Genomic DNA, 22,778 nt, shown 5'->3' with positions numbered 1-22,778 from the left:
TGGGATCGACATGTGAAGCAACCTTGTTTCTAATTTAAATTTAAATAATAAAAAAAGAACACTGGCTGCTCTACCAGAGGTCCTGAGCTCAATTCCCAGCAACCATAAGGCAGGCCACAACCGTATATAATGAGATCTGGGTCCTCTTCTGGCACGTAGGTATGCATTCAGACAGAACACTGTATATATAACAAATAAATAAATCTTTAAAAACACTAGGAAAAAAAGGAACAGACGGAATCATCAGTATGGGATGCTAACAGGGAGTTGACAGGCTGCATCTGGGCATAATGGTACAAGCCTGTTTCAACAACTAAGAGGCTAAAGAATTAATACATATCACTTAATAGGAGTTCAAGACTAGCCTAGGCAGGAAACAATAATACCCTGTCTAAAAACAAAAAGTAGGGGTACATGCCTTTAATCCTAGCACTTGGGAAGCAGAGGATGGTAGATCTCTGCATTTGAGGCCAGCCTGGTCTACAGAGCATGTTCCAGGACAGCCAGGGTTACACAGAGAAACCCTGTCTCCAAAAAACAGAGGAGAGAAGAGGAGAGAGGAGAGAGAGAGGGAGAGAGAGAGAGAGAGAGAGAGAGAGAGAGAGAGAGAGAGAGAGAGAGAGAGAGAAGAGAGGATGCTGACTTTATTTGTAATTATTTATTTATTACATATACAGTGTTCTGCCAGCATGTCTGCCTACACACCAGTAGAGGGCACCAGATCTCATTATAGATGGCTGTGAATCACCATGTGGTTGCTGGGGATTTGAGCTTAGGACCTCTGGAAGAGCAAACCAGTGATCTTAACCTCTGAGCCATCTCTCCAGTCCCCCCGGAATATATATTTTTAAATTCCTCCAATTTGACAGTGAAAAGCAGGGTACTGGAGAGATGGCTTAGTGGTGTAGTGTTTTAAAGACTGAGTCTTACTGTGTAGTCTTTGCTGCTCTGGAACTCAGTATGTAGACGAGGCTGGAGTCGAACTAATAGAGACCAGGCTGGCTTCAAACTCAAGAGGTCTGCCTGTCTCTGCTTACTGAGTGCTGGGACTAAAGGTGTGTGGTACCAGCAGTTCAGGCATGCCTGGCCTTTAAAATAGTTTTATTGATTTTATTTCGTTAATTGATTTATTTAGATATTTTAGGTAGTTTGCCTACATGTATTTCTGTGTGCCACTCACAGGCCTTGTGCCTATGAAGGCCGGAAGGAGTTACAGGAAGTTGTAAGCTACCATGGTGCTGGAAATTAGACCAGGATCCTTTGGAAGAACAGCCAGTGCTCTTAACTGTTGAACCATCTCCAGCCCCTAAAGAGTAAAATTTTTGATGTTGTTGTCTTGGTTTTTCAAGACAGTGTTTCTCCGTGTAGCCTTGGCTGTCCTGGAACTCGCTCTGTAGATCAAGCTGGCCTCGAACTCACAGAGATTCACCTACCTCTGCCTCCTGAGTGCTGGGATTAAAAGCATGTGCTTCCACTGCTTGGCATAATAATGTACTTCAATTTTTTATTCCTTAAGCATCCCATTACTTTCTACAATTCCTCTCTTTGGGACCAATATGGGAAAATCTCAACTTAGCCACCAGCTTTGAAGCGACACCAGGTCTGGAGACCAGACACCGTGAGGCCCTTTCCTCTCACATCTGAGAACCCTGTCTTCCTCAATCACACTGCATTTTTTGTCTCTACCACTCTTCCTCCCCAGAATCCTGGACCCAGAATCCTTCGTAACTGCTCTACGTTAGGCATTTTGTTATAGCGGCACAAAAGCAAGCTAATACAAACACTAGAAATACAATGCACAGATCATCGCAATAGCTTGGCTGCTGAAGCCCGTTTGCTGCCAAGTCTGATGACCTGAATTTGATCCCTAGTTCTCACATGGAAGGAGAAGGAAACGGACGTCTGCAGCCTTTGCAGCTTGTCTTCGGACCTCCCCACATAATGACACGTCCTTCTATCCCATCAGTCCCAGAGGTCACACACAGGTCGATGGTCTTGGTGGCAAGCATCTTTACCTGCTGAGCTCTCTTGCCATGGCCTCAAACATATTTGGAAGGGTAGGGATACAGCTAAGTCGAGCACTTTCCTGGCATGTGCTAGCCTGTAGGTTCAAACCCCATTATAGAAACAAGCAAATAAACAAAAAAACAACGGAAAGATGTCCATCACTTGTCATCATGGAACCGCAAACAAAAGGAAAAACTGATAAATCTGCTCGACTATATAGCCACATCTCAAAACGTCGACAATGCAAAATGCCAATAAGAAATGGAAATGTCTGCCATTGGCTGCTTGTTGCAATTCAAAGTGGTAGCCACTTGAACCTTTTCAAATTCCATTTACTCGTGCATGCGTGCGTGCGTGTGTGTGTGCGTGTTCACGTCGAGGTCAGAGGACAACTTGCAGGATTCAGTTATCCCCCTCCACTACATGGGTACAAGGGAATCAAACTCAGGTAGTCACGCTTGACAGCAGGTGCCTGTGCCTGCTAAGCCATTCCACTGGGCCCGCCAATAACACCTTCAAATACCTGTTGCTTGTAGGATCCTTGCAACACCACCCCCAAACGCAGAGGACTGAACCTAGGACCTCACGCATGCTGGCCAAGTTCTCTGTGTTTGAGCTACATCCACTGGTGACGGAGGAGACACTTCAGTTGACAACTTGACAATTTACCCACATTAAATACGCATTTAATAGATTCCTTGGTAGATACTGCTCCTTGGCGTGAAAAACTTCTGTCCAAAGAGAAGCTGCACACAAATATACGTAGCAGATTTATTCATGACTGTCAAATGCTGAAAACAGCTAATACATCTTCAACTGGCGAATGGGTAAGATGCAGCACGTAACACGCAATAAAATTTTATTCTCTCTGACCTTGAATCCAGATCCTATAGCAGCTTTATCTGTAATAGCCAAAGCTATAAACAACTAGAATGCCCATTAACTGAACGGATTTTAAACACGTGGCATACAATGAAATGCTGGCTGTTCAGTGATACAAAACAACAGCACTCAGTCACGCATCATGTGTGTGTATGCCAGAACACTGTTTCCTCGTGAAAATACTAACCAAATGTCAACTGCTAAATTCTACGAAATATGTGCTAATGTCTGTGGACAGGGACAGAAACAGATGGGAGAAGTAGGAAGGAACACAAGTCATTTGGCTATGTGGGATACACATGTTATCTTTTAAGTTTAGTTGTGTGTGTATGTGTGTGTGTTTCCCCTCCTGGGCTTGGATTTACAGGTGGTTGTGTGCCAACCAATATGGCTGTTGTGAGCAAAACCCACATCTTCTAGAACAGACAGTGATCTTAAGCATTGAACCATTCTTCAGCCCCAACACATGATCCCAAATACTTTGAGTTCACAGGGGTCTCCAGATGCTGAGAAAGCATACATCTTATATTTTATACATCTGTAACGCATTGCACGTTAACTATACATCAATAAAGTCTTGTTTTGTTTTCCAAGACAGGGTTTCTCTGTGTAGCCCTGGCTGTCCTTGAACTCACTCTGTAGATCAGGCTGGCCTTGAACTCACACCAAGTGCTGGGATTAAAGGCGTGTGCCACCACAGCCTGGCTAAGGTTAATGACTAATTTTCTCGGGACATTGGATACCACTGAGGAGGGAGTCAGAGTAGGTTTACAAGACAGAATATGGGTGCTACCGCAAGAGGGTAGTTCTGCCTATCACCTGCCTACCTACCTGGGCTGCATCATGCCAATCAATCAATAGTTAACAGTGGGTTTTGAATCCAAGGGCAGTGCTTAGTGTCTGTCCCAGAACCACAGGTGACATGGTTCAGAGCAGAGGTTCTCAACCTGTGGGTCATGACTCCCTTGGGGTCAAACAATCCCTTAGCAAAGATCTAAGACCATCGAGAAACAGTTCAAAAGAGTAGCAAAAGTATACATATGAAGCAGCAATTAAATAATTTTATGGCTGGGGGCACATGAAAGGATTGCAGCATCAGGAAGATAGAGAACCACTGACTTAGAGGGGTACTTGCTCTTGGCCATTGGTAAGCCTTGAGGCTTTCAGAGAACATTCCAAACTCCATGATAGTGGTAGGGAAAAAATTTCAGCAGCCTGGATTTGTGTCTTCTTAAAGAAAAAAGAAATATAGATCAACATTTCTGGGATGTATTCCTTCAAGATCTCATGGGATGGGCAATATCTTCTAATTGTAACTTACCATAGAAAACAACAGGAGAACCAGATATTAAGGAGGAGAAACAGGAAAAAAAAAAAAAAAACCTCAAGCAATATGGTACCAACGGAAAGCTTAACTCTGCCAGTATTTACTAGATCAACTATTCCGTGTAGTGATTCAAATTACTGTTAAAACATGATTTTCCAATGAGATCCCTGTTCTCATTCCTCTTAGAACGTCAGAGCTGTCAAGTAGTCTGGCTGTCCTGTAGCATTCCCTTCACAATTTAGGAGTGATGCTTGACCCATGAACAATGGGCAAGCAATGAAGCCCATGCCCCCTGTAGAAATTAGGAAGACTTTTGGAGTCACAGAAACCCACCCTCTGCTGTCAGTGCTGGGATTCCCAACTGGACAGTAACGGCCACAAGCTTGACATCCAGGATGGAAAAGAAATTCAAACCTTTAGATCAGGGGTTCTCAACCTTCCCAGCGCTGTGACCCATTGACACAGTTCCTTGTGGTGCAGTGACCCCAGCCACAACATTATTTTGTTGTGACTTTGTAACTGTAATTTTGCGACTGCTATGAATTGTAATGTAAATATTTTTGTTTTCTGATGGGCTTAGGAGACCCCTGGGAAAGGGTCACTCAACCCCAAAGGAGTTGAGACCCACAGGGCAAAACTTCAGATGTTTACTCTGACAAGGACTTGGCTGCCATAGAGACAGGCTCGGACTCTTCTGCACGTTGCCTTCACGTGGCTAAGTGCACACACATTTGCGGAAGATCCTTTCCAGTGAGCAAACCTTTTGCCCACCCAACCGTCACCCCGACCCCATCATCTCCCTGTCCCTGCCCCATTCCTGGTCCCCACCTCACTGGCTGGGTCAGTCGCACTTGTCTGTGTGACCAGGAAGGCCAGAGTCTTGCTCTGTACTCTAGAGATCCAAGATGAAAAGCTCTCAGTCACGCTTGGGGGAATCTGTGACATCCAGGGGACCCATTTCACACCGCTCCCAGGAGCAAATGTACTTTCCACGCCTGCTGTTCTTGGAAAGGAACACTGGGACCACAGGTGATCCTTACACTCGAGTATGTAACTTAGTACCCAAAGCTCTTTCTATTAAAGCCTCAGCCAGGGGGCACACTATGTTAAACTAGACCAAGAACTCTGCGTTAACCCGTCGTCTTATCTGACGCAAATAAAGACGGTGCCTATATATGTCACCATAAATACGCCTGTAAATAAAGATCGCACCGCATTGGCAGAACAAAACTGCCTTCTCCCATCCAGGTACTAACCAGGCTCGACCCTGCTTAGCTTCCGAGATCAGACGAGATCGGGCACGTTCAGGGTGGTATGGCCGTAGCAAAACTGCTTTCTCTATCCACTCCACATTGCAAACAAAGCTAAGCATACCGGCTGCTGTAGTATGCTTTGTCACCGTGAAAAGCAACTGCGAAGGACGAGGCAGTTTCCAGGTGGCATCCTGGGCAAGATTACTGTCACAGGCAACGTTCTCCAGAACAAAAATGCCTGCAAGTCTGCAGAAGGGCTTAGCTGGGATCCTTTTAGTTGAAGTTAGCTGCCTGCTTAGACTCCACCCGAGGTGGGAGAAAGAAGCCTCAGTGGGCTTTGGACATTCATGATTGCCTGGAGGGGCCAGCAAGCGTCTGTCTTCCTAGGGCAGAAAGGACGGGTGGAAACAATGGTAATAGTGAGAGAGCAGTGACATGTCTCTCTGAGGAGCCCTGGACAGTTTAGACAGTGGAATACATCGCATGAGAACTCCCTACACCTGATGCCAACTGGGAATCTCCCCTGACTAGATATAAGAACGGATCATGGTAACCTGCAGGATGATGGCTGCTCCGTAAACAGTGCTCAGTAAATTGGGCATTGCCCTCGTGTGACCATTAGCCTGAAAACTGGAAGCATCAGATTTCTCTCGTTGCATAAGGCTTTTCTCTAGGATGAATTTTTTTTTTTTTTTTTTTTTTTTTTGCAGACCAGGCTAGCCTAGAACACACAAAGATCCACCTACCTCTGCCTCCCAAGCGTCGTGATTAAAGGCAAGGCCCACCATGCCCAGCTGAATTATTCTATGCTAAACAAGCTTAAGAGCTACAGCTGAAGGGTCGCCAGGGCTGCTGCACACCGGAAGCCTGTCTTCTTCCACGTGCACTTTCTGATGCTGTAGAAGATGAGAGCTTCGCGTATAGGCTTTTCCACACTCGGTGCAGGTAAAAGGCTTTTCCCCGGTGTGAACTCTCTGGTGAAGGATGAGGTTAGAATTGCGGCTGAAGGATTTCCCACATTCCCTGCACTCGTAAGGCCTGGCTCCGGTGTGAACTTTCTTGTGCTGAACAAGGTTGGCGCTACTAATGTAGGCTTTCCCACATTCGCTACACACGTAAGGCCTCGCTCCGCTGTGGACTCTCTGATGCAGGACGAGGCTCGAGTTGTGACTGAAGCATTTCCCACATTCATTGCATCCATAAGGTTTGGCTCCAGTGTGGATCCTCTGGTGCACGACAAGGTTGGAGCTGTGTCTGAAGCATTTCCCACATTCACCGCATCCGTAGGGCCTTTCCCCAGTGTGGATTTTCTCGTGCCTTACAAGCATTTGTTTCTGGCTGAAGGCCTTCCCACACTGACTACACCCATAGGGCTTTGCACCAGTGTGAGTTTTCTGGTGCTGAAGAAGTGTGTCTTTGCAGCCGAACGCTTTCCCGCACTTGCTGCAAACATAGGCCCTGGCTCCAGTATGGGCCCTCTGATGTTTGACAAGGCTGGATGTGTGGCTAAAGAATTTCCCACACTCGGTGCAATCGTAAGGCCTTGCTCCTGTGTGGATTCTCCAGTGCTCCCTAAGGTGGGAACTTTGACTAAAGAATTTCCCACATTCGCCACACGGGTAAGGTTTCTCTCCCGCATGGAATCGTTGATGCTGAACAAGGACGTCTTTGCGACTGAAGGCTTTGTCACAGTCACTGCACTTAAAAGGCCTCTCCCCTGTGTGAACTCTCTGGTGCTGTGTAAGTGTGTCTTTGCGGCGGAAGAGCTTCCCACATTCGTCACACGTGTAGTGACTTTTCGCGCTGTGAAACTTCTGGTGCCTGTTTAGATGCGACAGGCGAATAAAGGCCTTGCCACACTCTTCACATACATAAGGTGCTCCTCTGTCGGGGAGGCTTCTGTGATTCAGAAGAGCTGGCATCTCCTTGAACACGTCCCCAACCGGCAGACAGCTGAAGGGGTTCCCCTCAGGAAGAGGCATGCGATTGTCGAGAGAGGCGAAGGTGTGCGGGGAGGCTTTCCAGTGGTCACTGTTGCAGACCGTCTGCCCATGGCCATCTCCTTGGTGTTTCCCAAGGCTGGAGCTCTGTGTGAGAGGCTCCAGGCACTCAGCGTTTCTGTGCAGGTTCACCTCCTTGGGCGCCGGGCGCTGGGTGTGCTGCTGCAGGAGGCTGGCGCTGTTTGGCCAGTCTATCTCGTCTTCTGGGCACGCAGATGGTGGCTCAGCCATGCGAACTGCGCTCTTCCCACCTGAGGCTTCTCCGCCACCCCATCCAACGGCATTCTCTCCACGGCATTGCTCCCGGTGCCGGGAAGGTTTTGCAGTGAGGAAGCATCCTGTCCCATTGAGCCCACATCTATGCAGGGCCTGCTTAGGGCATGGGCCATGGTGCTCAACCAGGTACAGAATGCTCTTCAGGAGTGGGCCATACTTCTCACAGGGGTGGGCGGTTGGCATCCCGAGACTTGGTTCCGCAGTCCCGGCCTGCGGCACTGCTTCTGTCGAGACGCTCTCCTCACAAGGTGCCTCCTTGCTGTCTGCTCCACACCAACAACCTGAAAGCACAGGAAAGCTCATGAACAGCATGTTGCCTCTGTCGTGAAGAGGCCGCTCATCAGAATGACAGCCTACCCGTTTGTCTGAGGAGCCAGGAGCAGGGTAAGAACTGGTTATCAGTAACATTCTGACAGAAAAACAGTTAATGTCGATGTCAACCAGGAATGCTCTATGACTCGGTCATTGGGAGGCGCTAAGACAAAAGTGATTTCACACAGAATCTACCTGGTTTAGTTGGAAACGTCAGGCACAGTCATGTTGATGAAACCCTCTAATGGTTTTGTTCGTGGTACCCTTAAAAGTTTGTGGAAGGGCAGGAGGGGGTTAGTGGTGCTTGTTTTAATCACAGCACTTGGGAGGCAGAGACAGGTGAGTCTCTGTAAGTTCAAGGACAAAGCAAGTTATAGGATAGGCAGGGCCATTACACTGAAAAACCCTCAAAAAAACCAAAAACAACAACCAAAACCTATGTGGAAGAGTACAGATCAGTGTTCTCCCTCCACCATCACTCTCTCTCACACACACACCACACAAATAGTTCTTCCTAAGATAGGAGCAAACACTGGCATGAACATGAGTTGGTATGAAGTCCTGTGGAGAGCAGCTTGAAAGATGGCCACACATGATGGCTGCCTTCTGACACACTGGCTCCCATGTAAACCTCTGCCCCTAACATAGGATGCACTCACTAACTCAGGTACAAATAAGACGAAATATCACTTTTGAGATCCGTCTCCCAGAAGTAGCCATCCATGTTCTGAGGGTCACCATACAACAGACATGACTGAGAAACATGCTCCCAGCTCAACAACCCACATCCTTGTGGGCAGATTCTTCCAAAGACAGGCCTTCAGAAGACACCAGATGGCTGCCTGACAGTTTGACTGAAACTCCATCACACTTTGAGCTAAGCATTTCCACAATCCAAAGGGATTAAAATGGGGTGATAATAACCTTTTTTCCCCCAAGACAGGTTTCTCTGTGTAACAGCCCTGGCTGTCCTGGAACTTGCTTTGTAGACCAGGCTGGCTTCAAACCACAGTGCTGGGATTAAAGGCATACATCCACCACACCCGGCTAAGAGATAGGTTTTCAACTTATGAAGCTATGAAATTTGCAATCTGCCAAGTAGCAATGTCACAGACACTTACCAAGTGTGGCCACAAGGGAAAAGTTCTCCAGCATCACATTGAGGTAGAGGAGCCTCTGCGGCTCATCAAGGAGTTCCCATTCCTCCCAGGAGAAGTCGACAAGCACATCTCCAAAGGTCACACGGCCCTAGCATGATGGGAAGAGACACTTGAGCCCACCAGAAGCATACCCTTCAGTCTATCTCATGTATACACATCCCTTAATCCCTCTCCTCCCCAAGTCTACAGCCTTATAGGATACACTAAGTCATGAAACTACTGACGCCTACTCTATTCCTGTGTGTCTCTGTCATTCCACTGTGTCCAGACCAGCAAAGAGCCAGGAAGTGTGCAAAATGATAGCTAATCATGGCATCTTAGGCTAGTGAGGAAAGGCACTTGCCTGGTGACCTGAGCTTGATGCCCAGAACCCATGTAAAAGTGAAAGAGAACCAAATCTACAAAATTGGCCTTTAACCCAAACTCTCTCTCTCTCTCTCTCTCTCTCTCTCTCTCTCTCTCTCTCTCTCACTCACTCACTCATTCACTCACATGCCTCATATGTATGCACAATAGAAATAACTGAATACATTTAAACACAGTCTGGCATGAGAGCAGTCAGATACTTGTAACACTGGGTTTTCTTGAATTTGTCTACAATATACCTCCCTGTCGCAACCAAATCTCAGCTCTGCCTTCTCCTACAAGCCATCAATAGTAGAGACACAAGATTATCAATTGCTAGGTAGTAGATATGGCTCAGGGGATAAAGCTCTTACCTTGCAAGTCTGATGACCTGAGTTCAATTCCTAGAATCTGCATAAAGGTGAAAAGAGAGACCCAATCCTCCAAGGTTGTCCTCTGACTTCAACAAGCATTCGGTAGCATGCACATTTCTTGGCACATGTGAACAGGCATACATTACACACGTACACAATAATAATAATAATTCCAAATGGTTGTCAGGGCTCAGTGGTTAAGACTGTATACTGCTTGTGCAGAGGACCGGACTCAGTTTCCAGTACTGACAGACTTCAGGATCCAGATGACCCTTTTCTGACACCTGCACTTGAAGACACACACACACACACACACACAGCAATCTCACATTTCTGCTCTGAAGCTAGTGGACTGCTGGTGAAAACTGTACCACACAAAGTTTTGTTTTGTTTCCTATATGGAGAGACACCTTGCCAAGCCTAGACATAGGGGTGTGAGGCGTGGAGAGGTTATCTTGGTTCTACCTCAACTAGATGATGGGACAGACTTAGTAGATTTCCTAGGGGAGGCCTTACCCTCTCCAAGGAGCAGATGGGATGGGGGGGAGATGAGAAGAGAAGAGAGAAGGGGAACTGGGGTTGAAATGTCAAACAAAACAAACAAAACAAAACCTGCCACAGTCCCTCCATCTCCACAATGAATTTCCCAGTCACCCACAGGAAGTACGCTCTGAGCCTCAGGCTACGGTTCTCAGTGGGAGCCTGAACCACTGCTCTCGGAAGTCTTCCGGTTTCTGAAACTCTCCTAAGTCACTGTTGCACCCGAGTATTGCTTCCTTGCAACCCTTCCACATTTCACCCCGCCGCCGAGGCGAAGTAGCAGGGCCTGGAGTTCCCCCTGACTACCCCCCACCCCTACTCCACATCCCCGAGTGCTCATACTTAGGGCGAGGAAGCAATGAGGGAATGAGGGTGACAAGTCCGAGACGCTCACACCTCTGGACCTGGGCGAGAATCTAGGAGAACTTCCAATCACCTGAGCTCTGTCCATCGGTGCAGCAGCCGGGTGGGCGGGCAGAGGGGGCTCGGTCGCAAACCCACACCTGGAAATGCCCCCAGCCTACCCGGTGCAGACACGCCTACAAAGCCTGGGGGAAATGACTCCCAGGTACGACCAGGACAGGAACGCCAGCTGTCACAGGGGCATGGAGAAAGAGATTGTAGTCTGGATGTCTTCCCCACTGGGCTCCGCCGGTGGGATAGGACCAGGCAGCCTACTTCCAAACCAGTTTGAACACAGCCTGCACCAACCCAGGCGGAAGTCCCGCCCTGTCCAATAGTGCCCCTGGCATAGGACTGTGGGTAATGTAGTTTCTTCTCTGTACGCCGCCTCTATCTGATCCGGACTCCTTCAGGCCACTGCCTGGACAGAAGAAAGACGGAGAAAACCGTATCCTGGCCCACTACCCTCACTCTGATTTCTCTGGCTACTTGGGCTAATGCCGTGTCTCAGGAATCTCCAGCACATGACTTGTTCTTTAACCTTCCTGTTTCCGAGGTTGAGGAAGAGCGGCTTCGCATCTACCAGTCTTGGGGATGGAGGTTTTAGTTTTTCAACACGTAAATCACTCGTGGGGCCCTTGCCTTTCAAAGTTAAATAGTCCCTCTAGTTCATGGGCCCCGAATTTGCATATCTTAGTTGACAGAATAAGAATAATGGCACGTTGGCAATGCCAGTTCAGGGGACTTGGCGAGAGAGAGCTCAGTGTCTATGAACACTTGCTGCTCTTGCTGAAGACCCGCGTTGAGTTTCCAGCACCCAGCAACTTTAGGCTGCACATGACCAGCTGAAGAGTTCCACCCGAGGGGACACCTCTTACGGCATCTGAAGACATCGCACTCAAATGTGAATGGGCACATACACATACAAATGTTTAAAATGATCACAAAGGAAATCTTGAAAGCCACGCACAGTGGTACCCGATTCTAATCTCAGTAAGCAGGCAGATGACTATTAATTCCCGTCCATCCCAGTGTGCACAGCAAGTTCCAAGCCTGCAAAGTGAGACCGTGTCTCAAAAAAAAAAAAAAAAAAAAAAAAACAGAATAAAAAATAAATGACAAAAACCTTGAAAAGCCAATGTTTGGAGTGTCCAGATTCCTTCATTTAAAACTTTAACCTTTAGTGATAGCAACCCCAATGTTATAACACTACTGACTTGCCACAGTGTGCATTCACTCGTAAGTGGATATGAAATGTTCAGCAAAGCATAACAAGGCTGCAATGCACAACCTCAGAGAAGCTAGGTAAAAGGAGGACCCTAAGAGAGACACATGTATGGGGGGGGGCAGGAAACATGGCACACATGTGTAATCTCAGCACTTAGGAAGCTGAGACAGGAGGATTTCTAAGCGCTGAGACAGGAGGACTACAAATCAAGGTCAGCCTGACAATCTCGCGCGTTCAAGACCACCCTGGACTACCTTGTCAGACTGTATCTCCAGAAACAAATACAATAAAGCCAGGCATCATCAGCTATTGCAAAGAAACCCTGTTTTCTAGAGTGGGAACAGGAAGGGACATGTGGAACCAAGCCTCCGTAAAAGGACAGCTACACGTAACACTGGGGACCGACCAGATTCTCCAGTTGGCTATCACTGCAGGGAGCCTTCCTAGCTGAGGCCAACTGCTCCTTCCTCGCAGTGAAACGGGCGTCTAAGCATGGGACAACATTATTCCCTAATCTTACGTTATCCACATTTCAGGATATAGGAAGGATTATGAGCCTCATATTCTTGAATTAGCATGAACAAAGAATAGATGAGAAATTTCTTGTCACGTGCTATGGAAATATATAGCATCATCACAGTAACAAATGGTAACTCTGCTCATATTTGCAAGTTAAAGGACTGGAAGAGTCATCTATGGAGAGAAGAAGGTATTAGGCACATGCGGGGATATTTCTCAGGCTCTCCTCTGTATTTTGTCACCCCTGAACGCTAGATAGCCTGCTAAAATTTGTTGTGTGACTTCAGTGTTTTTGTTGTGGCATTTTAACTAGAGTATACAAATATAAAGCTTTCACCTCAAGGCTGTGACTTACATTTGTGGTAGAGAGTTGCATTTCCCTAATGTTCACTAAAGAAACTTGACTCACAGCAAGATGTGATGGAGCACACACACACACACACACACACACACACACACACACACACTGTCTTCCCAATACTCAGAACACGGAAGCAGGAGGATTATGAGTCTTAGGTCACCTGCAGGATAGAGTTAAAATATGGTGTCAGCCTAAACGACATGTATCCAGGTCATTCTTGAATACACAGTATGTTTGAGGACAGCATGGGTTATGTGAGACCCCATCTCACAACCCAACAAAAACACAACAACAAAAACAACCACATGCAAATGAAGACATTGAAAACTCTAAAAACAGACAGTATTAAAGGGGAAGTACAACAGACTAGACATGACAAAAGACATGGTATTTCAAATCAATAGACATTAATTTTTATAAAGAGAAAAACAAAAAGCATGAACCCAAGGATACATGGGACAATAACAACTTATTTATCATTCATAGCACAGAAATTCCTGAAAAAGAACACCAAGAATGGGAATGAAAGATAACTTTAAGTCTATCAAGTTTGGTAAGGGGCATAAACCCTCAGACAAAAAGAAAAGTCAACACCAATCAAGATAGACTGCCATAGCTGGGATCTCACTATTCAGGACACCAAGACAGGAGCACTGCTTCAAGTTCAAAGCTAGCCTAGGTTAAGTCATACCACCTGCCCTGACTATGTATCAAGACATTATTTAAAAAAAACAAAGAAAGAGAAACTCAAAAATTTCATACCTACCATGTTACAAACTTTGAACATTACAGACAAAACCATTTTGAATATACCTCAAGTGAAAGGGCAGATTATGAACAGGTCAATTGACAGAAGACTTCTATGCAGAAGCCATAATGGAGGAAAGGAATGGAATAATACTGTAAAAACTGAAAAGACTTGTCCACTATGGATCCTTTATGCCATAAAAACAGCATCCAGGAAAGAAAGGAATGTGAGGGCATCCTTATATGAAAGAAATGAGAATGTTACCAGCCTACTATAGACGAGATCCACTAACTAATAAGGAAATTTAACAGGTTTCTTAATTTCAAGAAAAAAATGGAAAGGAAACTGGGAAAAAGGAACCATGGCAATAAGGTATCTCTATATACACCAGAAGTGCTCAATGTTAAAGTCCTGTATTGGTGTGGTTATTTCACATAATCGAGAATCTCTATGAAGGGACACTCAGGGAGCAACTGTCTAGATCAGGGTTTATCTGTGAGGGATTACCTGGATTATATTAACTGAAGGGAGAAGACCTGTGCATTGTGGCCAGCACCATACCCTGTACAGGGAATTGTGGACTGCACCAGAAAGGGCTGGAGACAGCATTTAAGAGTACCTGCACTTCCTCCAAAGGACTCAGCTTCAGTGCCTGGCACAGGGACTACTGAAAACAACTCCAGTTCCAGAGGAGCTGATGACCTCTTCTGGCCTCCAAGGGTACTGCAAGCACACAGTGCAGAGATAAATGCATTCAAAGCATCTATTTATGTAAAATAATAAAAATCTAGAAAGAGTGAAGAAAGTAAGATGAACACTTGCATTAATGTACTACTTCATTGTTTTCTGTGGATGTGATGTCATTAGCCACCTCAAGGAATAAAACAGCTTAGTGTTGGATAAGCAGACGGGTGGATCAAAGAAATTGAATCAAAGACCCTGACATAGATCCACACACCTATGAATGCCTGAGTTTTGGCAAAGAAACAAAAAGTATACAATGGAAAAAAGAGAGTATCTTCAACAAATGGTGCTGGTATAACTGGTTAGCAACATGTAGAAGATTGCAAATAGATCCATATCTACCACCCTGCACAAAACTCAAGTCTAAGTGGATCAAAGATCTCAACATAAACTCAATTATACTGAACCTGATAGAAGAGAAAGTAGGAAGTAGCCTTGAACACATGGCACAGGAGACTACTTCCTAAATATAATACCGGTAGCACAGACATTGAGATCAACAATGAATAAATGGTACATCCTGAAACTAAAAAGCTTCTGTAAGGCCAAGGACACAGTAAATATGACAAAACAGCAGCCTACGGAATGGGAAAAGATCGTCACCAACCCCACGTCTGAAAGAGGGCTGATCTCCAATATATAAAAAGAACTCAAGAAACTAGACATCAAAATAACAAATGATCCAATTAAAAAATGGGGTACAGATCTAAACAGAGAATTCCCAAAAGAAGAATCTCAAACGGCCAAGATACACTCTTAAAGAATTGTTTAATACCCTTAGTCACCAGGTAAATGCAAATTAAAATGACTCTGAGATCCCATCTTACACTTGCCAGAATGGCTAAATTAAAAAACAATGATGACAACTTATGTTAGAGAGGATATGGAGTAAGGGAAACACTTCCCCACTCTTAATGGGAGTACAAACTGAAACAGCCACTCTGAAAATCAATGTGGAAGTTTCTTAGAAAAATGGGAATCAAACTACCTCAAGACCCAGCTATACCAATCTTGGGCACATCCCCCAAAGGATGCTCAAAATACTACAATGACACTTGCCCAACTATATTCTTTGCATCATTATTCATAACGGCCAGAACCTGGAAACAACCTGGATATCCCCAAACTGAAACATAGATAAAGAAAATGTGGTCAAATTTACACAACAGAGTATTACTCAGCTGTAAAAAAAAAAAGCCGGGCATTGGTGGCACACAGCTTTAATCTCAGCACTCGGGAGGCAGAGGCAGGTGGATCTCTGTGAGTTCGAGACCAGCCTGGACTACCAAGTGCGTTCCAGGACAGCCTCCAAAGCCACAGAGAAACCCTGTCTCGAAAAAACCAAACCAAACCAAACAAAACAAAACAAAAAAACCAATAGCATCATGAAATCTGCAGGCAAATAGAGAGAACTAGAAAAAGTCATTCTGAGGTAACCCAGACCCAGAAAGATAAACACTATATATACTCACTCATAAGTGGATATCAGACACAAAGTACAGGATAACCAATTTATATTCCACAGCACAGAGAGGCTAGAGAACAAAGGCGGCCCAAAGAGGGATGCATGGATTTCCCTGGGAAGGGGAAAAAGAGATCTCCAGGGTTAACCAGGAGCAGGGGTTGGGAGATAGGAGGATAGGAACCTGAGGGAGTGAGTTGGGTGTGCTGGACAGGTTGAGGGCTGGAGGGGAGTTGAGAGCAGTACAGAGGGGGAGAGTAAAGAAAAAGACATCTCAGTAGAGGTAGAGCATTGCAGGGATAGGGAGAAACCTGGTGTCAGAGGCAGGAGGATCTCTGTGAGTTTGAGTTCGAGGCCAGCCTGGTCTACAGAACATGTTCCAGACAGCCTCCAAACCAATACAGAGAAACCCTATCTCGAAAAACCAAAAAAAAAATCTGTTAAGGAACTAAAAAAAAAGAAACAAGGAAAAAAATTTCTAAGGGGCCAGGCTCATGGATGGCATTTGCTGCCTTATAATAAAATGTTCCCCACAGGACCAGCAAGATGGCTCAGCAGAAAAGACACTTCCAAGTCCAAATTCCCCCAGGGCTGAGGACCTGATTTCAATCTCAGATGTCACATGGTAGACAGAAAGAATGGACTCACACAGGTTATCCTCTGACCTCCATACACACATAATAGCACAAATGCCACTCTCTTGCCACAAAATATAAATGATTAAAAAAAAAGCCCCACATAAGGCACTTTAGAAAAACAAAAACATGCAGAAAAGCAGAGACTGCTGAGTAAGGACTAAATGAGCCTTTCCGGCTGCAAATTTGATAAAACAGAGAAAAAGAAAAGTACCAAGGGTCTCACTCTTAGCTGAACCTGTCCATCCGCTCACAATCCTCCTCCCTCAGCCTCTCAAATGCAAGCATAAGAGTATCACTAGATTTGGGGGAAAATGGGGGACAAGCTAGGGAGAGGGCTTAGCAGGAAAAAGTTCTAGCTACAGGGGCTGGAGAGATGGCTTAGAGGTGAAGAGCATGTTCTGCTCTTCCAGAGGACCTGGGTTTTATTCCTAACACCCATGGCACCCATGGCTCACAACTCCCTTTCATTCCAACTCCAAGGTCACCCAATACTCCTGGCCTCCTCCATCGCCTGCACTCACACGCTGACACACTCGCTTATGTAGGAGACATGGTGTCTGTATGCTCATAGGTACGTACTCGGGAAACCAGGAAAGTTAAACATGCAGGGTTGTCTCTTCAAACAGAGAGATGCATGACCCGTTTTCCACCCAGAAGCCTGGAAGTGAAGGCAGTTGTAGCCTGGTGACCTTCGTGCTATCTGTCTGGTCAGGCCACACCCGGCTGTCGCACCTGCTGAGCAGCCTGGATCTGAGAATGTAGCGAGGTGGTCGGGATAGATGACACAGAGACTGGTCGGTTGCTTTAAGAAAACTTTATGCTCCCCAAGTCGGCTTAGGAGAACTCCCCAAGAAAAAACGCTTCCCTTTTAAAAGACTTCTGCCATCCATACACACACAATTCTCCAACCGAGCTCTCACACACCTCTCACAGCTCTCACAGACTTCTCACCCTCCTGGCTGGTCGTTAAAACTCTGGCACCAGAATCGGGGAGAAACAGCAGGGAGCAGGAAGAAGCATGTAGCCGTAGGGAGGATCAAAGTCATGGTGTTTCAGTGAGCGAGCCCTTATCGGAGCCCTATCAAGAGCTTTATAGCACTGAACTGTTTTCAGTAAACATTATCTCGAAGCTGCCTGCTCCCAGGCTGATGGAGGGGTGGGTTTCCGGCGAGGGTCTGTGATCCCCACACCCAGCTCCCCCAGACTCATGTGTTCATCTCAGTCAATCTAAGTGCTGTCCTCTATCGGATCCTTCCTGTGAGCTATTACTTTGAGGCTGCTTTCCTAGGTAACCTATGCTACTTCTCTTTACAGAAGAGGTCAAAAGTACTTTACAAAGAGTTTCAATGCAGCTGTGCCTTAAGATTTGTTGTGTATTACCAGGAATTGTTTTCTACATTGAACTCTACTTAAATATGTCTAAAATAAGCTGCCTGGTGTGAAACTCTCCAAGTTTGAACCAACACCAGTCACTGAGCTGTCTGAGACCAGACTTCCTTCTTGACTCATTAGATCAATTCCCTGCTGGCTGTGGTGTTTGTGGATACTCACATACACACACAAATGACTAAAAATAATAAAAATGCATCCTGGGGGAAAAAAAGCATTAGTTAAAGAAGCTGGAAATTCTGCCTCTAGGTTCTACCAAACACCCCTTTTCTACCACTGCCAAACTCTCTACATTATCCCTGCAGCCTGCAGGTACTACATTTCTTGCCCGAAGAGATACAGCTGAGGAAGAGTTGTAGAAAATGTCTGGAGCAGTGGAAAGAAAAGAAGGTAGACTCCGGGGTGCTCCTGACAATCAAGGCCTGGAGCCAGAGGGTACACTGAAGGCAGCTGAGGATATATTTCCTGGAAGGGGGAGGTAACATCACTTACCCGGAGAGACCAGGAGCCTACGGGTTTCCAGCATCACCTCCTGGTACAGGGTCCTCTGAACTGGAGCCAGCCGACCCCTCTCTCTCTCTCTTCAGAAAGGGGCAGGCCTCCCATGGACTTGAACAAAGCATGGCAAGTCAAGTTAAGGCAGGACCGAGCTCCTCTTCCTGCATCAAGGCTAGGCAAGGTAATTCAGAACAGGGAACAGGTTTCCAAAAGCCAGCTAATCACTAGGGACAGGTCCTGATCTCATTGCTAGGAGTCTAACAAAGAGACCAAGCTATACAACTGTTACACACATGCAGAGGGCCTAGGTCAGTGTCATGCAGGCTCCCTAATGTTTGGTTCAGAGTCCATGTGCTCCCACGAGCTCAGGTCAGCTGTCTCTGTGGGTTCCTCTGTCATGATCTTGGCCCTTCCCCTGCTCACACAATCCCTCCTTCCTTTCTTCAGGACTCCTGGAGATCTGCCCAGTGCTTGGCTGTGGATCTCTGCATCTGCTTCCATCAGTTTCTATTAACTTTTACAGCCTCTGGTCACCTATGCATCAGTCAGAGACTTGAGGGTAAAGGATGTGCACAGATTCAAGTAGGGTGTCATGTCTTTGTTTTTGTTACAAGGTCACGAGTAGTCCAAGCTGTTCTCAAATTTTCTATGTAGCCACAGCTGACTCTGAACTCCTGATCTTCCTGCTCCCACATCTCCAGTTCTGGGATTTATAGGAAAAACTGAATGAGTTCTATTAGGGCAAATGAGACAATTCAGAGAGTAAAAGTACTTCTCCCCAAACCAGACCACCTGAGTTCAATCTCCAGTGTAGGGGCATCTTCCTAGCTGGCATATTTGTGTTAATGACCACACCCTCTTGTGTGTGGCCTCAGGTGATGGAAAGAGGGAAGCATGAGGAGGGGCTAGCTCTCTTTTGGGCCACCTACTGGATCTGAAGGGCTGAGAAACAATGTGGCGGTTCTGTATTATTATCTGTGAAAGTTGTTCCCCAATAAAACACCCATTTACCTTGAGTCTAGAGAATTCTTTATCACCCACCTTCACTCCAGAACCCATCATCTCTAAAAGCTGTCCTTTGACCTCCACACTCCAGCCATGGCTTCCCCATCATTCGTTGCACAGCTCGAACAAATTACACAGATTTTATAATTTTTGAAGAGTGCCATATGATCAGTAATGGTGAGGAGAATACTCTTGCAGGGATCTGAGGACTGTCTGAGGCAGAGTGAACTGCAAGAGTAAAGGCTGGCGACGTCAATGGAACTTTTGGTCCAGTGGGTAAAGCTGCACAGCAGTGAGCCAGAGAGAAAAGGAAACAGGATCATAAGTGTCAGGAAGAACAGAGATTTACGGACCATGTCCTATTGGGTTATGAGTTGATGGAGACTTACAGACCATGTCCTATTGGGTTATGAGTTGACAGAGACTTACAGACCATGCCCTACTGGATTATGAGTTGATGGAGACTTACAGACCATGTCCTATTGGATTATGAGTTAATGGAGACTTACAGACCATGTCCTATTGGGTTATGAGTTGACAGAGACTTACAGACCTTGTGCTATTGGATTATGAGTTGACAGAGACTTACAGACCTTGTCCTATTGGATTATGAGTTGACAGAGATTTACAGACCTTGTCCTATTGGATTATGAGTTAATGGAGACTTACAGACCATGTCCTATTGGGTTATGAGTTGACAGAGACTTACAGACCTTGTGCTATTGGATTATGAGTTGACAGAGACTTACAGACCTTGTCCTATTGGATTATGAGTTGATGGAGATTTACAGATCATGTCCTATTGGGTTATGAGTTGACAGAGACTTACAGACCATGCCCTACTGGATTATGAGTTGATGGAGACTTACAGACCTTGTCCTATTGGATTATGAGTTGATGGAGACTTACAGACCTTGTCCTATTGGATTATGAGTTGACAGAGACTTACAGACCATGCCCTACTGGATTATGAGTTCATGGAGTCCTTACACTGGGCTTCACTCACCTTCCATTCTCTTAAACAACTGTTGGAGGCCTGACATCCTTCCTTCCTTCCTTTATTCCTTTTTTTTCCCCTTTCTTTATTCTAGTCAGGGGTTCTCTGTGTAACAGTCCTGGCTATCCTTTGTACACCAGGCTGGTCTGGAATGCACTGCCTCTGCCTCCGGATTGTTCACCTTTCAGTCCTTTAAATAACTACTGGAGGCCTGACATTCTTCGCTTGAGGTAGCTAAGTAGCAGAGGGGCATTCTGGAAACTGAGGGCCATGTGTGACCTTTATTAGAGTCAGACGCAACAACAACAAGTAGGAACTAGTTATTAAACCAAATCCTAGACGCCTGTTGCCTATAGTCACAGAAGTTATGGTTAAGCCTCTAGATTATCACGAGAAAATAGTCATCTGGCTCACTGTAGTTATGACTTACAGACTGACTTCCAAGGTGTTTTGTTACAGAAAAAGTGGCAGGTTGCTACAGACTATGGTTCAAAGTCCTACGTCTTTAGATATGGTCTATACTGTCCATGTGTATAAATGACCCTCTCAGTTACTAAGTGAATTTAAGATAAATAAAAGAAATAAAAGGAAAGGCCATGGCCGCTTCTAGGTATGTTGGCCTAGAAAGTTCATTGTAGATATGGGGCGGGGATAGTCAGAGACAGGGACACCTGGAAGAGTCCAGAGTAGACACGACCCTGAGCCAAGTCGGGGTCTAGGGTGGAGACCAGGTGCAGCATTCAGGAGCCCAATAGAGGAGGGGTAACCAAATGGTTGGATCACACAGGGAAGGCTAGCGGGGGATGGGCAGCCCAGCCCCTGAGCTGGAATTTACAGTAGAGGGTGGGCTAAGCCACCCAAGACGACCCTGGAACAGGTAGACACTGAGGGCTGCTGGGAGACCCTGGCCACCAGGTGCACTTAGATATGTCAAGCAGGCACCTCAGCCGTTTGTCCCGGGTGTGACACCTAAGACCGGAGAGAAACTGGGTGACCATGCAGAGCCACTTTTCCTGAACAGACACAACTCCAAAGACAAGCCAAGAGGCTCTCTTGACTGACAGGCTTTCCAAACCTAGGGGTCATCAAAAAAGCTCTGCCAACACACCTGCCCGAAGTTCATCAGCACCGAAGCCATCCGGAGACACCGTGGGTGTCTGTGCTCAGGACAAGGGACCCCCCGCAGTCCAGGATTTGTATCGCACTAGGACAGTAAGCCCCACCCCCTACTCCTCGACAGAATGGATGTGCCCAATCCTGGGTCCTGACCACGTCTGCTGTGCCTTCTGGGTAATGTAGTTCGTTCTCTGCTATCGCCCACCCCTAAAGAAGAGTGTTGTCTTTTCTTTAAACAGGCTACAGATCCAGCTTAGATATACCTATTGCTATTGCTTTTATTATTTGAAATAGTTTCCTTTGAAGTTTAGAGACAGCCTCCTCAATAAGTTGGTCCAGTGGGCTTCGAAGCAGGCAGGCTTTGAAAATTGTCCTGCCACAGCGTCCTGAATACTGAAGACTGTAGGCACAGGTCACCCACCAGAGGAGGCTTCACACACACCCATGACAGTGCACCCGGCTCGGGAGGATTCAGGACTGGGTGAGACTATCATCCTTTCAACATACAGTGTAGACTACAGGAGGTGAGGGCAGGTCTAGAAACTTCGCCAAAAATCTGGGCATGTGAAAAGTGAGAAACTGGTCACTCTACAGGACCCCAAACACCAACGCACATATCGTTTCTCCCTATCCACCCCTCCCTTCATCTATGTACTTAGTTTTTATGTGTGTGGTGAGGGCGTTCCTCCCTGCACGAATGGAAGCACGGGACTGCATCTGAGCCCTGGCACCAAGGTACAAGGTGGACAGACACAACGATGTGTACCTGTCATCTTAGTGCTGGGAGCTGGAGATAGGATCAGTGTTTCCTTGATCAGTCTAGCCCCACCGGTGACTTTCATGTCCAAGTTGAGAGACCCACCGTCTCAAAAAATGAGATGGAAGCCAGGCGTGGTGGTGAATGCCTTTAATTCCCGCCAACTGGGAGGCAGAGGCAGGTGGATACCTGTAAACTGGAGGCCAGTCTAGTCTCTAAAGGGAGTTCAAAGACAGCCAACCAAGCTGTTAACACAGAGAAACGCTGTTTCAAAAAAACAAACCAAACAAAAAGGAAACAAACAGACAAAAAAAAAAAAAAAAAAAAAAAAAAGAGGGAGATACCCGATATGGACCCCTGGCCTTCACCCCTGCCACGCAAATTGAAATACTAACTCACACAAGCAAAAAGACTGAATCGATCAGTTTTAAGGTGCAC

The 22,778-nt window shown here is 46.2% G+C and overlaps 1 protein-coding gene across 3 annotated transcripts; it reads right to left on the bottom strand.

Moving 5' to 3' along the window:
• Positions 1-4,969: 4,969 nt before the first annotated feature.
• Znf304 (zinc finger protein 304) lies at positions 4,970-11,939 on the bottom strand. 3 transcript variants are annotated; one of them, XM_013124952.3, is made up of 3 exons: positions 10,913-11,939; positions 9,179-9,305; positions 4,970-8,026 (listed from the first exon to the last, which is right to left on the bottom strand). In XM_013124952.3, exons 1-3 carry the CDS (start codon positions 10,925-10,927, stop codon positions 6,279-6,281), a joined length of 1,890 nt encoding a protein of 629 aa, XP_012980406.1. In that variant the 5' UTR covers positions 10,928-11,939; the 3' UTR covers positions 4,970-6,278. The 3 variants fall into 3 exon arrangements, with proteins under 3 accessions (XP_012980406.1, XP_021091940.1, XP_021091941.1); XM_021236281.2 differs by having other exon boundaries at positions 11,001-11,939; XM_021236282.2 differs by lacking the exon at positions 10,913-11,939 and adding an exon at positions 9,937-10,476.
• Positions 11,940-22,778: the final 10,839 nt, after the last annotated feature.

This window comes from Mesocricetus auratus, unplaced genomic scaffold (genome assembly GCF_017639785.1).
Source record: "Mesocricetus auratus isolate SY011 unplaced genomic scaffold, BCM_Maur_2.0 Super-Scaffold_100037, whole genome shotgun sequence".
Taxonomy (NCBI): Eukaryota; Metazoa; Chordata; class Mammalia; order Rodentia; family Cricetidae; genus Mesocricetus; species Mesocricetus auratus.
This window is presented reverse-complemented; position numbering and strand designations above follow the sequence as displayed.